This window comes from Vicugna pacos, chromosome 5, assembly GCF_048564905.1.
Source record: "Vicugna pacos chromosome 5, VicPac4, whole genome shotgun sequence".
Taxonomy (NCBI): domain Eukaryota; kingdom Metazoa; phylum Chordata; class Mammalia; order Artiodactyla; family Camelidae; genus Vicugna; species Vicugna pacos.
The window spans coordinates 89,903,237-89,920,033 of NC_132991.1; the positions used below are offsets into that span (position 1 = coordinate 89,903,237).

At 39.2% G+C, this 16,797-nt stretch overlaps 1 protein-coding gene across 3 annotated transcripts in view; it reads left to right on the plus strand.

Moving 5' to 3' along the window:
* Positions 1–16,797, plus strand: part of DIS3L2 (DIS3 like 3'-5' exoribonuclease 2) — a 315,313-nt gene that overhangs the window by 223,422 nt on the left and 75,094 nt on the right. For all 3 annotated transcript variants that reach the window (XM_006207888.3, XM_072961847.1, XM_072961848.1), the window contains one exon: positions 6,185–6,292. In XM_006207888.3, the coding sequence (XP_006207950.2) occupies positions 6,185–6,292 (108 nt within the window). The remainder of the gene's footprint in view (positions 1–6,184; positions 6,293–16,797) is intronic.

Below are 16,797 nucleotides of genomic sequence, written 5' to 3' on the forward strand. Positions count from 1 at the left end.
CATTGCTTGTATGTGGAATCTTTAAAAAAAAAAAAGTACACAAAACTCATCTACAAAACAGAAACAGACTCACAGACATAGAGAACAAACTTATGGTTACCAGGGGGTAAAGTGGGTGGGAAGAGATAAATTGGAAATTCAAAAATTGCACCTCTTGGGGAGTGATGGAAATGTTAATTGTCTTGATTGTGGTGGTGGTTTCATGGGTGTACACATCTATCAGAATTCATTAAGTTGTACATCTGAAATATGTGTAGTTTACTGTACAGGAACCATATCACAATAAAAGTGTTTTTTAAAAAAGAAGTAATTAGGATGAGTGTAAGAGTTTTAGAAGTGTCCTGAAAGAGCAGGGAGAATGCAGTGACTGTTTGGGACTGCCCCAAGTCCTTTTTGAAAGAACAAGGGTGGGTGAGAAGAAGTACACAAAACACAGTACACATACCCCACCTGGGGGAATCTGGATAAGCAGTTTAGAGATGCTGATGAGCTGAATCTTAAAGGATGTGCGAAAGTTGGCCTGATGCAAACATCCAGAAAGGTACTCCAGAAAGAGGAACAATGTGTGCAAGAGCTTGTGCAGTGAACAGGCCTGTGTGGCTCTGGTTACCTGCGGGAGGGGAGCACCAGGGCAAAGGCTGAAGGGGAAGGCTGAGCCAGGGACCAAAGGACCTGATGAACCGTGAGATGGCCAGTGAGCTGACTTTTATTGAGCATCTTCAGTATTGTTTTACTAATAAGAAAACCAAGACCCAGAGAATTATACTAGCTTCCCCCAAATTGCACAGGAAGTGGTGGGCCCAGGATCAGACCCCCAAGTTTGTCTGGCTTTAAAACCTTGCTCTTTTTCCCACATTGTGCTGCTGATGAGTTTGGGCTTCACTTTATTGGTTAATGGTCTTTAGACTTTTTGTTTTTTCAGTGGCAAAGACCTTTTTACAAATAAAATCTTAACCCCAAACTCCAATATGTAAAAACAGATCAGATTGTATTTCATTAGCATAACTTTCTTCTATATTTAAATATATAACCATTGTGAGATCAAGTAATGAAATCAGTGACTTTCTTTTTAATAGCTCTTTTATTTTGTAATAAATTTACAGGAAAGTTGCAAAGAATGTACAAAGACGTCCTGTATACCCCACACCCAGCTCCCCCCTTGCTAACATCTTACATTACATGGTACATTTGTCATAACTAAGAAGTTGACATTGGAACATTGCTATTAACTAAATCCATACTTTATTTGGATTTCGCCAGTTTTTCCACCAATTATCTTTCTGTTCCAAGGTCTAGGCCAGGCTACCACATTGCATTTAGTTGCAATAACTTTTTTTTCACAAACACTAAAACATAAAGTCAGGAATTATGTTACATTCTCAGATGCTCAGCCTTATGATTGAAAATAAGATACTGCCTTGAACACTTCGAAGAAATACTATCTGTGAAAAAAAAAAAAAAAAGAGGTATTAAGCCCTGGACTAGAAGCATGCAGAGTGAGCAGCCTGCTACCAAATGCAGCTGGTATAATTATCTGGTAATGCAGCCCAGAGAAGAATCCAACAATGCATACCCAATAAACTTGATTTATTCTGTCTGACTCAGCTTGGGCTGTCATACAATATACCATAGACTGGGAGCTTAAACAACAAAAAAAATTTTTTTCTAGTTCTGAGGCTAGAAGTCCCAGATGAAGGTGCCGGCCAATTCAGTTCCTAGTGAGGACTGTCTTCCTGGCTTGTACAGGGCTCTATCCTCACATGGCCTTTTTTCGGTGTGTGTGCAGGACAAGGAGAGGGGGTAGTTATCCTTCTTTATCAGAGCAAGGCCCCACCCTACTGACCTCATTTAACCTTAATTACCACTTAAAAGACCCCACCTCCAAATACAGTCACATTGAGGGTTAGGGCTTCAGTGTAGGAATTGTGGGGGGACACAGTTCAGTCTAGTCCCAAGGCTGAAATTATATGAAATCTTTACAGTTCAATCATGAGACAGTATGGTATTGAAAATGTCTCCATTTTTACGATATGTTTATGTGAGTAAAGATGTATTATTTTGTCAAATGCTTGATACATGCAAGCAAATGTTAAATATTTAGATCACATTTGAATATTCCTTAAACAAGTTAACGAAGAAAATAGAGCGTCATCTGAACAGATGATACAAAAGCAATGGCAAGAAAAATTTTTCAAGAGTATGTGCCATACTGAAGCATTATGATGTACACCAACCAGAAACTGACACAACATTGTAAACTGACTGTACTTCAATTTAAAAAAAAAAAAAAAGGAGTGGTTGTCTTATAAAAGCTGTTATCAGACATTTTCAGGTGGTCACTAAGTTTTACATAAAAAAGATACCGCATCCTTCAGAGTAACTCCAAGTAATGCCATGTAATGATTAACTATTTGTTACTGGTGTGAGCCATGAGTTCTAGAATTTACTTTTCCATACCGAAGGTTATTTACTGTACTAAAGGCGAGCGCAAGTATGGATACCGCGCACAGTAAGAAACCACTGGGGTTTGTTTAGCTTTTGCTGATGAAGAAACTTAACCAGCCAACTACCTCAATGAGTGCATAGTTGCCGCTTTATTATTACTACTCAGTTACTTAGCACAGGGTTACAGTGCTACCCACGCTTAACACTGCCAGTCAAGGAGGTCCACAGTAAGTATGTGTTAAATAAATGCCTGTTAATGCTGCCGTTTATACTTTAGGAGGTGGGGTGGATGATGATGACATCAATCAAGAAAAGTATAGGGGAAGGAACAGATTTAAAGGTAGGAGGGAGAGTGTCTGAAGGATCTTCAGGACATCAAGTAGAGCTACTCATTTTGTCTTTGGAATTTTAGAGAAAACAAATAACATTCTGGGATATCTGTAAGTCATCACTTGAAAGTAAGTTGAAGAGGATTCCTTTCTTTTTTTTTTAAATTAAAGAAGTAATACTGCTGAATCAGTTTATTATGGGATAGAAAAATCAATAAAAGGAAGAAATAATTTAGGCTTAAAAAACTAAAATGAGTAACTACCTCAGTGTTCATGTGGAGAACCAGGCTTTAGATCCTTTAGAACCAGAACCTTTGGGTGATTTTTGTCTTTCAGTTTTATTGAGATGTAACTGACCTGTGGAACTGTATATGTTCAAGATGTACAGCATAATGATTTGACTTATATTATGAAATGATTACAGCAATACTTAGTAACCATCCATCATCTCATATAGATACAGCGTTACAGAAAGAGAAAAAATATTTTTTCTTTGTGGTAAGAATTCTTAGGATTTACTTTCCTAACAACTTTCATATATAATGTACAGCAGTGTTAATTATATTTATCATGTTGTAGATTACATCCCTAGTATTTATTTGTCTTATAACTGGAAGTTTGTACCTTTTGACTACCTTCACCAATTTCCCCCTTCTCCCCCATCAGTGATACTTTATTGGAGTAGTCAGTTAATGTTCCAGCATGTAATTTGGTCAGCTGTGGTATTTTCAATTACTGAGGCAGTGAGTCAGCAATTTTGCTTTGATGAAATCCTGTCACAAGTTTACACTCAGCCCTTGGGTTCTTTTATTTTCTACAGCTTTATTGAGGAATCATTGACAAATATAATTGTGTATTTTTAAAATGTACAATGTGGTGATTTAATATACATACACACTGTAAAATGATTGCCATGATCAGGATATTTAACACATCTGTGTGTCAGTGCTGAGAACACTTAAGATTTACTTCAGCAAATTTCAAGTATACAGTACCCTGTTATTAACTGGAGTCACCATGCCGTACTTTTTTTAAAATTTACTTTTACTGAGGTATAGTTGATTTACAATGTTGTGTTAGTTTCAGGTGTACAGCAAAGTGATTCAGTTATACATATACATACATATATTCTTTTCCAGATTCTTTTCCATTATAGCTTATTAGAAGATAATGAATATAGTTCCCTGTGCTATAGAGTGTGTCCTTGTTGTTTATCTACTTTATATGTAGTAGTGTGTAAATATTAATCCCAAACTCCTAATTTATCCCTTTCCCCCTACATCTTCCCTCCCTCAAACCTTTCCCCTTTGGTAATCATAGTTTGTTTTCTATGTCTTTGAGTATATCTGGTTTATAAATAATTTCATTTGTATCATTTTTATAAGATTCCACATATAAGTGATATCATATGATATTTGTCTTTCTCTGTTATGACTTACTTCATTTGATATGATAGTCTCCAGGTCCATCCATGTTGCTGCAAATGGCATTATTTCATTCTTTTTTATGGCTGAGTAATAGTCCATTGTGTGTGTGTGTGTGTGTGTGTGTATACATACGACATCTTTATCCATTCATCTGATGATGGACATTTAGGTTGCTTCCATATCTTGACAATCGTAAATAGTACCAAGCTGTACTTTAGATCCTCAGAATTTATTAATCTTATAACTGAAAGTATATAAAAGTATTTGACCTCTATCCTTCCATCTCCTTTTCCCCAGCCCCTGGCAGCCACCTTTCTACTCTCTGTTCTTATGAAATTGGCTTTTTATTTTTTTAAGATTCCACATATAAGTGACACATACAGTATTTCTGTTTTTCTGTCAGGCTTACTTCACTTTTAGCATGATGCCCTCCAGGTTCATCCATGTTGTCACAGTGGCAGAATTTTTTATGGCTAAATAATATTCCTCTGTATGTGTATCTCATTTTCTTTATTCATTCAACTCTCAACAGACACTTCAGTTGTTTCCATGTCTTGGCTATTGTGAATAATACTGCAGTTAACATAGAAGTACAGCTATCTCTTCAAAGTACCTATTCTGATTCCTTTGGATATATACCCAGAAATGGGACTGCTGGCTTATATGGTAGTTCTGTTTTTTAATTTTTTGAGGAACCTCAATAATGGCTGTACTGATTTACATTTCATCTGATAATGAGCAAGGGTTCCCTTTTCTCCACATCCTTGCCAACATTTGTTATCTCTTGTCTTTTTGACCATAGCCATCCTAACAGATGAGAAATGATGTAAAAATTAAGAAAACGGTCCTGGGAGGGTATAGCTCAGTGGTAGAGTACATGCTTAGCATGTGTGAGGTCCTAGGTTCAATCTCCAGTACCTCCATTTAAAAAAAAAACAAACCTAATTACCTCCCCCCAAGATTAAAAAAATCGAAAAAGAAGAGAAAAAAGAAAACAGTCCCACTCACAGTAACATCAAAAACAATAAAATACTTGGGAATTTAACCAAGAAGGTGAAAGACCTATACAATGAAAACTTTAAGACATTGGTGAAAAACAATTGATGAAGGCACAAATACATAGGAAAATATCCTGTGTCCTTGGTTTGGAAGAATTAATATTGTTAAAATGTCCATACCACCCAAAGTGATCTACAGATTCAATGTAATCCCTATCAAAATTCCAATAGCATTTTTCACAAAAATAGAAAAAAGCTCTCCTAAAATTCATATGGAACCACAAAAGACCCTGACTAGCCAAAGCAATCTTGAGACAGAAGAACAAAACTGGAGACATCACATTTCTGATTTCAAACTGTAGTACAAAGCTATAATAATCAAAGCAATATGGTACCAGTGTAAAAACAAACACATAGACCAATGGAACAGAATAGACAGCCCAGAATTAAACCTACTTATACATGGTCAGCTAATCTTTGACAAGGATGCCAAGAGTACACAATGGGGAAAGAATTGTCTTTTCAGTAAATGGTGTTGGGAAAACTGGATAACCACATGCAAAAGAATGAAGCTGGACCCCTAACTTAAAACATACACAAAAATTAACCTGAAATTAATTAAAGACTTAAATGTAAGACATTGAGTTGTTAAGTGTGTACTTCAGCTGGAATAGTTATATCCAAAAGTACAAGTCATTCTTGAGTCTAGAGATTCAATTTTAGTGAATAGTAAAATGTTGTTATTTTTCATTGCTATAATATATTTTTTCCTCTGTTACCAGTTCTTCTTCCCTTTCCAGTTCCCATTTCCATTTGACCCTAAAGGCTCATGGAAAATCAAAAGATTAGTGTGGTCTTTCTGCAGAATCTTTGAGGAGAAGAGCTTCCTCCATCTTCACCTTGCTCTGCCCTGTGGGCTGCTTCTAAGCCTCTGGTTAGTTCCTGCAGTTTGGAAAGGCACTCATGGGCCTGTTCTCTGTTGCAGGTAGTCCCCATGTTGCCCAGGCTGCTGTGTGAGGAGCTGTGCAGCCTCAATCCCATGACAGACAAGCTGACCTTCTCCGTGATCTGGACGCTAACTCCAGAGGGCAAGGTAACAACTTACACATGGGTCCCTTGCATTCAGTCAATCCCTGTCAAGCACCCACTATGTTCCTGGCACTGGGCTGGAGCCCCATGGTGGTAGGATGAGGGTGGTAGAAGGGCAGCGCCTCAGAGAAGAGTATGTGAGAGCCCCTGCCTCTAAAGAGCTGTCCGTCCACTTAGAAGGTAAGACTGAGCCTCAGCAGTTCTCAGTGTTATTAGGTGAAGGAGGAAACTACAGGAACAAAGTCACGTGGGGGAGGCCTAGTGCAGGAGAAAGGGTGGAAGTGAAGGTGAGTATGGATCGGCATGGGCAGGAGGAGCAGCCTGGGCCACGGTTGGGAGAGCAGGCCCTGTTTGAAGGAGGACATTTGGGGAAACAGGGGCAAGTTTGGAGAGGTGGGATGGACTCAAACCATGGGGACCCTCAAAGTCCCCAGTCATGAGAAAGGTGGCATTTTAGATTAGTGCTGCATTATTGTGCCATTTGAAGATGAATTACATTTGCACAAGGTAGTGCTATAATCAAGGCACAAGGTGATGTAACCATGGACTGAGAACAGAGAGGAGAAGAATGCCAGCAGCTGTTCCTTAAATATAGGGAATAAATGAGACAGATGCAAGGTGACTCCCGAAAAGCTAGTCCCCTCCCCCAAAACAGAAACAACTCAAAACTTCCAAAAATAGGGTAACAATTAGATAAGCTATGGTACCAACTCAGTGGAATGTTATACAACTACTAAAGTTGTTACAAAGACCAGGTAAGAACATGGGAAATGTTTATGCTGTAATATTAAATGGAAGTTAAAAAAAAAGATATTTAATTATAAAGAGGTTCCAAATAAGGATGGAGGATCAAATACCCACATTCACTTTCATTCCCTCCCAAAACCTCACTAAAACAACAGTGAAGAGATTTTTTTTTTAAGACGTAAACCCACAAGGACAAAGAGAATGGGAGAGGAGACAACAGCAACAAAGTTTTGGAAGCTGGGAAGCAGATGGATGAGTGGTAACTGACTTAGCAGTCCTAAGAAAGCTGGATCCTGAGCCAGCACAAGAGAAAGCCAAGAAACAACCCAGTTTACACAGCAGAACCCTAAAGAGATTCAGAAATGGACAGTTGCAGGTAACTCTGTAAAGAGGGAGAGGTGGATGAGGAGGAGACTAAGTGTATTAGTTGAAAGATTATTTTAAAAGATTGCCCCTTCCATAACTTAGTGAAGATCAGAAATTTACCCTCTGGACAGGATAAAGTAGAGGATGTCTGAACTAGGGGACACCAAGCACAGTTGTGGTAATGACCCCTGCAGAGAGGTTGAATGAATGCTGGCGTAGCAAATGTTAAGAGTCCCAGCTTTCTTTCCCCAGCCAACCTCAGAATTCTGGTAGCCAAGCCTATACCCTTGAGTCGGAAGATAGGAAAATCTTTCTCTGAGGAATCTGAGTGGGGAAAAAGCTTTAAAGATAATAACCTCAAGGATTTCCCAACCAACAGCTCAGCTGTATTTCTGTACAGTAAACCTTGCAGACAGTAAGTTTCACCCACACAGGCAGAGCTTTTTAGGAATTCACTAAAAATCAACCTTTTAGTCTTTCACTTTCCTGTGTCAAAGAGATAACCAAGAGAAAAGCCTCTAATATGAAATAGAAAAGCCAAAGCAAACAGAAAAGCAACTAGAACAAAACAGACAATACTAGGAAAAGAAACTATCTTTTATATCCTCAGAGAATTTCTTTTCAAAGAAAGTATCTATGTTACAAGATCTAGATATTTTAAAAAAGAAACATCAGTGAGGGGGAGGAGTTCTTTCTAAAAATTAAATTGACAACATGAAATTAAAAACATGATGGAAGAATTGAAGACTCAAGTTTCAGATTATAAGATAAAGTTGAGGAATTGTCCCAGAATGAGCTAGAAAAGACTAGAAAAGTAGAGGACCAGTCCAAGATATCCAACATCTGTTCAGTGAACATTCAAGAGATAGAGAGCAGAGAAAAAGAAGAAGAAATGATCTACAAAATAATTCAGGGAAATGCCCTATTGCTGGAGGATGTGACTTTCCAGACTGAAAGAGTCCACTGCCCAGCACAGTAATGGAGATGCAAAATCACCAAGCTACATCATCACAAAATCTCAGAACACTGAGGACAAAGGAAAGATCCTATAGGCTCTAAGAAGGAAAAAGAATCACATACAGCCTATCAGAACTCAGAATGACTTAAGACTTTTCTTTTATAACCCTAGAAGCTAGATGATGGTGAAGCAAAAGCTCTCTAATTTCTGAAACACTGTGACTTCTATGCTAAAATACTATACCCAGCTAAGCTATCAATAAAATGTGAGAGTAGGAAAGGACATTTTCAGACATGCAAGGTCTTAAAAAAAAAAAAAAAGTACCTCTCATATACCCTTTCTCAGGAAGCTACCAGAAGATGTACTTCACCAAAATGAAAGAGTAAATCAAAAGACATGCAATTCAAGAAACAAATAAGCCAGTACAGTAAAGAAGTGAAAGAATCACCTAGATCTCAAGTCAGCAAACTTTTACTGTAAAGGGCCGGATAGTAAGTCTTTTTGGCTTTGTAGGCCAATTGGTTTCAGTCACAACGACTCACCTCTGCTGTTGGAGCACAAAAAAGACAATAAACAATACGTAAGTGATGAGCATGGCTGTGTCCTAGTGAAACTCACTTAAAAACAAGTGGCAGGCTATATTCGGCCCACAGGTCATGATTATTGACACCTGACCTAGATGCTTGTGAAGAAAGATCCTAGGGTACTAGCTCTACGCAGATGCAGAAGACAGTGGGTTCAGAGGGATGGGTATAGCTCAGTGGTAGATTGCATGTTTCACATGCACAGGGTCCTAGATTCAATCACCAGTAACTCCGTTTAAAAAATAAAATTAGTCATCTTAAAAAAAAACACACACACACAATGAGTTCAGATTGGAGCTGAACAGAAGGCTCTACATGTAATGTCTTTGAGAAAATGAAATAGTATAAAATGTCTATGTGTCTGAATTTCTTGAGAGATGATTTAGACTAGCAATTGTCAAACTTTTTGGTTTCTGGCCCTGTAAAATTATTGAGGACCTCAAAGAGCTTTTGTGTATATGTATTACCACTGTTTACCCTGTTAGAAATTAAAACTGATAAAGATTTTGAACATTTATTTATTTCAATTAAAATAATAATAATAAACTCAATTCATTATACATTAACATAAATAAAATTTTACTTAAAAAGTAACTATTTTCTAAAACAAAATTAGGAGAGAAGGATGTTTTACATTTTCATAAATCTCTTTCATGTCTGTCTTAGAGAAGATATTAAACTGGCTTCTCATATATGCTTCTCTGTTCAATCTGTGGGATAAGTTATTTTGGTTGAAGTATATGAAGATAATCTTGCTTCAGACAGATACGTAGTTGGAAAAGAAAGGAACATTCTAACAGCTTTTTCAGATAATTGTGGATATTCATCTTTGTACTAGTAGAAACTAGTAGTTTCTTAAAAGTTATAATCTAGAATCTGAAACCATATCTGTTACGGATTGAATTTTGTCCTACCCAAATTCATATGTTGAAGCGCTAACCCTAAAGTGACTATATTTGTAGGTAGGTCCTGAAAGGAGATAATTAAAGTTAGATGAGATCACAATGGTGGGGCCCTGATCTGATAGGATTAGTGTCCATATAAGAAGAGATCAGGGAGTTTGCTCTCTTTTCCTGTCCTGTGAGGACACAGTGAGAAAACAGCCATCTCCAAGCTGGGGAGAGGGCTCTCACCAGAATTGGCACTGGCTGGCATCTTGATCTTGGACTTCCAGCCCCTAGAACTGTGAGAAATAAAATGTTGTTTAAGCCATCCAATCTGTGGTATTTTATTATGGCAGTCCTAGCAGACTAATACAATATCAACTGAACTTTTTTTACAGGGTTCATTGAAATCTGTTGGTCTGTTTTATACTTTGAATGAATCTTTTACCCATGCATGACTTTTTATCATGTATTTAGAAATATGTCATTTAGAAAATATTGGCTTATTATTGCTGATCTTCTAAATGTGGACACATTTCATTATATGATATCAAAAAATCATACTTACTAATATCACTACGGAGTCTAGACAAGTCTTTAAGTATTAAGAAACATGTATCATGTGTTAGGTAAAACGTTTCCAAAATTCTGATTTTTGCGAAAGCTCAAATTTTATCATTGGCAATAAATAATGTTAGTTGTTTTTCTTGAAATGCCAAATAACCATAGTTTGTGTGTCGCTTGTTCCTTCAAGTAAAAATGGTGTTCCATAAAAAAGGCAATCAGTTTAGCTCACAACGCAAAGTTATGTAAGTGCTTTTCCTCAAGACAGCTATCATACTTGGGCATGCTGCGTAAGTGAAAAAGACAAGTATTCAAGGAGTAAGCCATAATAAAATTAATAACTTTTACTGCTTCATCAAGAGCATTCTTAAGTGAACTAGCTTTTTTTTCCTCCTGCGAGTGTCAGCTGGTGAAGAGTACTCTGACCACTGGTACCATTTGTTGCCATTGCCCAAGCCATACCAAGGCAACGTCAGTTTTCCCCCCAAGTGCTTTTGTACCTTCAGTATAAGTGTCAGCATGTGGAAAAGGGCAAATAATGCCTTAGTATCATTATGAAAATAGTTTGACCTCGTTGATCCCTAAAAGGGTCTCAGGGACCTGCACAAGTCCACAGACCGTACTTCGAGAACCACTATTTTAGGCATTTGGTGGAAAGCTTGGAGTGGATTAATATACAGAGTATACCAAAGAAGCAAACAAATTAAAATAAGGCAGTTACTAATTTTAGTGAAAATAAAAAGTTGCATAGGAAAGAAAAGTAACATTTAGTATTTACATAATCATAATAGTTAATTCTGATAGTTATGATGTAACTTCATTGGGAGGATGAGGGCCTGAAACAGTTATGTGGGTTTGGTTGGGGAAGGGAGTATATGTAGAAAGAAAAGTAAATTCTTTTCTTCTAGAGTAAAAAATTTGGGAATGATGGCTAAAACTGAAAAATCAAGATGTTGCCATCAAGCAGATTATATAGAAATATAAAAGTAAATACCAAAACGATCTGCTAAGAGGTGAAAGTGGTCACCCTTGGGGAAGGGCAGAGGAGGGAGAGGGACAGAGGGCTGCTGTCTCATAATTAGACTTTACAACTCTTTGAACTATGGATACTTTAATTTTTTAATCTTCATTATGAAAAATTTCAAATATACATGAAATTAAAGAAAATAGCACAAAAATCTACTCTCCCTATCTCCTAGATTTAACTGTCAACATTTTTTTAATTTGTTAAAGTTAAGGCAAACCACAGACATCTTATCATTTCACTCATACATATTTTGCTATGCGGCTCTAAAAATTTTGGACATTTTTTTACATAACTGCAATGCCATTAGCACAGCTAAAAATTAGTAGTAATGCCTTGGTGTCATCTAAACCCCAGTCCATAATTACATTTCCCAGATTGTCTCCAACTGATTTGTCTGAACTGGAATCAAAACAGGTTACATTCATTATATTTGGTTTTTGCAACTTCTGAATATCTGGTAATAAGTTCCTCTTTAAGAAGCAAACATTATCTGAAATACAAGGAAGGAATTGTGAAGACAGTATGCCAGCAACCATGTTTTGGTGGGGGTGGGAACATGCATGGGGAAAAATGAATGGAAAAAGACCAGAAGGAAATGAAATAGAATGCCAGTAGTGGTTGTATTTGGGTAGTAAGACTATGAGTCATTTTTTCTACTTTTTTGTATTTTCTGATGTTTTTTGAAAACATGTATTACTTTCATAATTTTATAAATGCTTATTTTTGTAAGAGTTTAACTAAATAGAAAATAAAAGTCCATAGAAGAAAACTAACTTGAGTCAACAGAAAAGAACTTTGAATCTGAATTAAGCCTGCCAGGGTCAGACCCAAGAAATAAAAAGCTGCCTGGTCTAATGAGCTTCTAAAATATGAAGGTCATAAAAGAAAGAGGCAAACTCTGAAAACTCAATTGGTCTTTAGGGTTTCTGTTGGAGGCAGTGTCTAGTGACCAAGCCTTCTGGCACAAGGGGGCTGGAGAGCAGGTGTGAAGAAGGCACAGGGTCCAGGAAGGGATGCTGGGCCTCTATCAAACCAAGCCAAATAGGAAGTGTGAGGATTTGGACTTGGGACAGTCGTGGAGCAAGACCTACCAACCACACTCCCTTGTACTGTGGTCATCCAAACATCCTACCCAGACCAAGAGACCACATGGGGGGTGGACTTGGTTGGTTAATCCTGGGATGTAGTAACAGATAAGTATCTCTTACAGTCAAGATGCAAGAAATGAGAGTTCAGATTCCACACTCAAGTCCAAGAGGTAGTGCTTGTTCAAGACACTGGCAAGGAAAGCCTCAGTTGGAGAGGAGGAGGGCAAAGGGGAGAGTCAGGGGGCCGGAGAAGGCCACTAAGGAGGGAGGCAGCCCTGCATCAGGAACCCAGTGAACGAGGAGGAGGGAGGGTGGCCAAAGCCTGAGGCTGGATTTGTATGTAGTGGTGGCTTCTTGTGGTACAAGGGCTTGAACTTAGAAGGAGCCAGAGCAGGGCCACCAGCTTTGTGCCACTGCTACTGCAGCGTGGCTGCCAGTCTCCCTGGAGTTGAAGTGGAGAAAGTTTTGTCTTTTTCCTTAGTCTACTGAAATGTCTTACTTTATGGAGCAGGCATAGTCAGCTATAGAAAGCCTATTACAACTTTTTTTAAACACTCAGTAGATTCTTTTTTTTTTTTTGTATCCACTAGGAAACTTTGGTCATATATACTTTCATTAAGCCAGTGCCCAGGTTTTTAGAATAGTAAACTCTGAAAGATCTATTTTTGGAGTATTTCTCACATACTAGTAGTGGAGAGCATTGTTGTCTGATCTAGATAATTGTGATTATATACTGTCACAAGGGAAAAGAAATCCAACTAAATCCTGTGCCTTGTAACATCCAACTTTGGTACCATGAAATCCAGTTTGACCATGTCAGTCCAGTGACCTCATTCCTGAACACCTCCAGCACATCTGTCTCATTTGGCCCTAAGGTCCTATGAAACAGAGACCACATCTATGTGCCTTACTCTTCAGAGGCTTCTTAATTTGAAGTCACCTTTGTTAAAAAAGGAAAAGAAAAAAAACCAATCTTACACTTTAAAAGAAGGTCACAAATAATGAATCTGACTTGATAACTAAGTCCTTAGACCTTAGAACCATAAAATCTTAGTGTCAAAGGTCAGAATAATAAAGGAAAAGCGTCACACTTACAGTAGCAGTCCACAGCTTGTGTCTCCCACAACATACCTGCCATGTGCTGTCTGGCTCAGATAGAGGCAAGTGTGAACTCCGGAAGTTGTCTGTTTTAGCCTCCATCAGTGGCAACCTCATTTCAGCCTTGTATGCAGCCCAAAAACCCTGGGGCCATTTTTTTAAATTCCAATTTATTCATTTATTTTAAATTTACTTTCATTTTTTAAATATATTTTTATTGAAGTATGATCAGTTTACAATGTTGTGTCAGTTTCTGATGTGCAGCACAATACTTAAGTCACACGTAAGCATACGTGTATTTGTTTTCATATTCATTTCCACTGGGGCCATTATTGACTCTGGTCTTTCTCTCACCCCTCACATCCAGTCTGCCAGTAAGACACCTCAGCCTTGCCTTCTAACTACCCCCAGAATCTTCCCCCTTCCTTATCACTGCCAGCTCTGTCACCTGGATCTGCCACCCAGATCTGCCACCCTTGTCTGGATGACAGTGGCCTCTTACCTGTATATTTGTAGGCTGTGTGGGAAAGTGAATAGAAAAGATATCGAAGATGAGAAAGGAAGGAACAGGTTTTCGAACCAGGTTATGAAGGAAGTGGGAAGCTCAGGACCCGAACCCCAGGTTAGGGATTAGCTTACTAGGAAGATGAGGACCGCCAATTCTCCCGGCCTGGAGGGAGTGAAGCGTGGGGTCCCTGCTGAAATCTGGGAAGGGGGCAGGGTGGCCTGTCTGAGAAGGTGCTCAGATGGGAAGACCTCCATCCTCCGTGTCAGAAACAGTCCTCCCATCTCCCTGCCCCACAGTACCTGTCGTTTGCACTTCAGTGCCATTTGTGTACAGATCTATCGTCCTACTGGATTGTAACATCCTTGTAAACAGAACCCATTCTTAATTCTTTTTATCTTCTCCTCCCCCAATAGCACAGTGTCCTGTACCCCAAAAAAGCTCAAAAATGATTTCATAAAGTGAATTGCATATCCATTTCCACAGTTCTGTGTTTTCAGCCTGCTTTATTAAGAGCGGTGTTCCCTTCGGTAAAGCATTTTCATCACAGCAGCCTTCTCAGCACTCCTGACCTGTATCCTGGGAGTTGCGGAGGGGTCCACACAGCTCCCGCCAGGAAAAGTGTACTTCTGCGTGATGGGCCCTCCGCAGAGTGTCACCCCCGCGCCTCTTCCATGCTCGCCCTGCCGCTACCACACCAACTGCCACCCATGGAAATGCTATGAACCCGAAAAATAAAACGTTGTGCTCTTCCTGGGTCATCATGGTGTCTGCAGCAAGACCACAGAGCCAGGCTCACACATAGGATCATGTGACCCCGGGCTGCAGTTAATGGTAAAGAAACATGGTGCCGGATGTTGTGTTTCTTGCCCAGGCAGCTCCCAGTGAGAAACAATAGCTTCAAAGGCTGATTCTGAAAATAATAGAAAAGCTCCCGGAATAGTCATCCTTAGTCCTTAGCAGAACGGGCAGAATTGTTTTATTTCAGGCCTGTAGAGACAGCCTGGGACCAGAGGAGCCTGTGGAAGAACTGCTGAGTCCTTTGTGTCCTAGTTTACTGGTGAAGGTGCCAGGCAGTGAGAGGCTTACCTAAGGTCACTTCAAGCTAGCAGCAGACTTAATCCTGAGCACAGATTTTGGTATGAATCCTTGGGATTAAAATAAGAATTCAAAATAAAATCTTTTCAAGAAGTAAAAAACAAAACAATACATTTATCATATGTAAGACTGTCATGAAAAGAGCTAAAAATTATTTTTAATCTGTTTCAACTGCATTTTGAGGTTATTAATTGTGGATTTGATTTAAATGTAAGGACTTGGGCCCTGAGGTTAGTAAATAATATAACATGTTGCTATGCTGGGTGTCTTTAAAAGAAGGATGGACCTTTTTTAGAGAGATGGCTTAGGTTGGTCTTGTTGAAAGGCTTGGGCTGCATTAACGTCACTGGCTTTAGCAATCTGGTTTTGTGTTTCCCGGGTATGTCTGATCCAGCTCTTAGAAGGCTTCCTCCATTGCTCTCGTACACTTTCCTCCCTCTCCCCCACTTCCAACTTCCTTCCCACAACCCTTAGACCTCCCAGCCAGTCCGCCGCCTTTAAAGATTCCTTCTGCCCCTCTCCCCACCATGCAACTATCTGCAATAAAAGGAACATTTTTCAAAGACTACTCAGGTATGGGCCCTCATCCCCTGTCACAGGAATGGAATTCTTATCTCCTGACCACATCCAGGCCTTAAGCTCTTCTGCCATTTCCTAGGTTTGCAAGGCAGACACTTGAGGAAGTTTCCTTGTTTCCTTCCTCTTAGGCTTAGAAGTTTAGACAGCTATCTCCAGGTCAAGGTCATATAGGGGAGGAAAATTTGCTCCCCCAAATTGTCTATTTGGCAAGTGGATTATTTTGAGCTAAAAGCAATCAAGACCCAAAAGACAGGAAAAAACTTTGACCTTCCCCTAACTGCCTAAAGAATGTAGACAGAGGACCTGTTTCCAGAGGGAGGGAGCCATCACCATAGATAAGTATAGTATGAATTAGGTATGGACAGGGAGGAACCTAGCAAAATCTGTTTGTTGAAATTCTACCGTGTCCCATTGTCTCTGCCTGGCCCAACAAACATTTGTTTACCATTTGCTTTTCCATCTTCATGTGAATTGCCTTCCTCCCCTTCTAAGTGCTAAGCCAGTACTCCCAACATTCTCTTTTGTCTTTAGCTGATGGCATTTAAGGTGAAGCTTCAGCCATTTCAGTGAGTTACCTCAGCTTTCGTGGGTCTCTACGATGTATGTGCATGTCATTGAACTTTTGTTTGATTTTCTCCTGTTAATCTGCCTCATGTCAGTTTAATTCTTAGACCAGCCAGCAGAACCTAGACGGGTAGGGGAAAACGTCTTCCTCCTTGACAGTGGGTAGGGGCCCAATTATGGTGTGGTCAGCAGACTAGGCTGATGACAGGTGACCTGAAACAGTAGAAGAGAGCACAGTTGACTCTATACAAATAAATCTTCCAGAAAATTCTAACACATAAATAAACTGCCTTATAAACTAAAACAGCTGTCCAACACACAGCCCTTTGCTGCCCATGCTCCCTCCTCAGCACCCTTGGCATTGGTCTCTAGTAGGCCTGTTAACCGAAAAGTGGGTTCGCCTCTTGGTGGATGTCTAGCCAAAAGATACAGCCAAGCCAAAGAGTG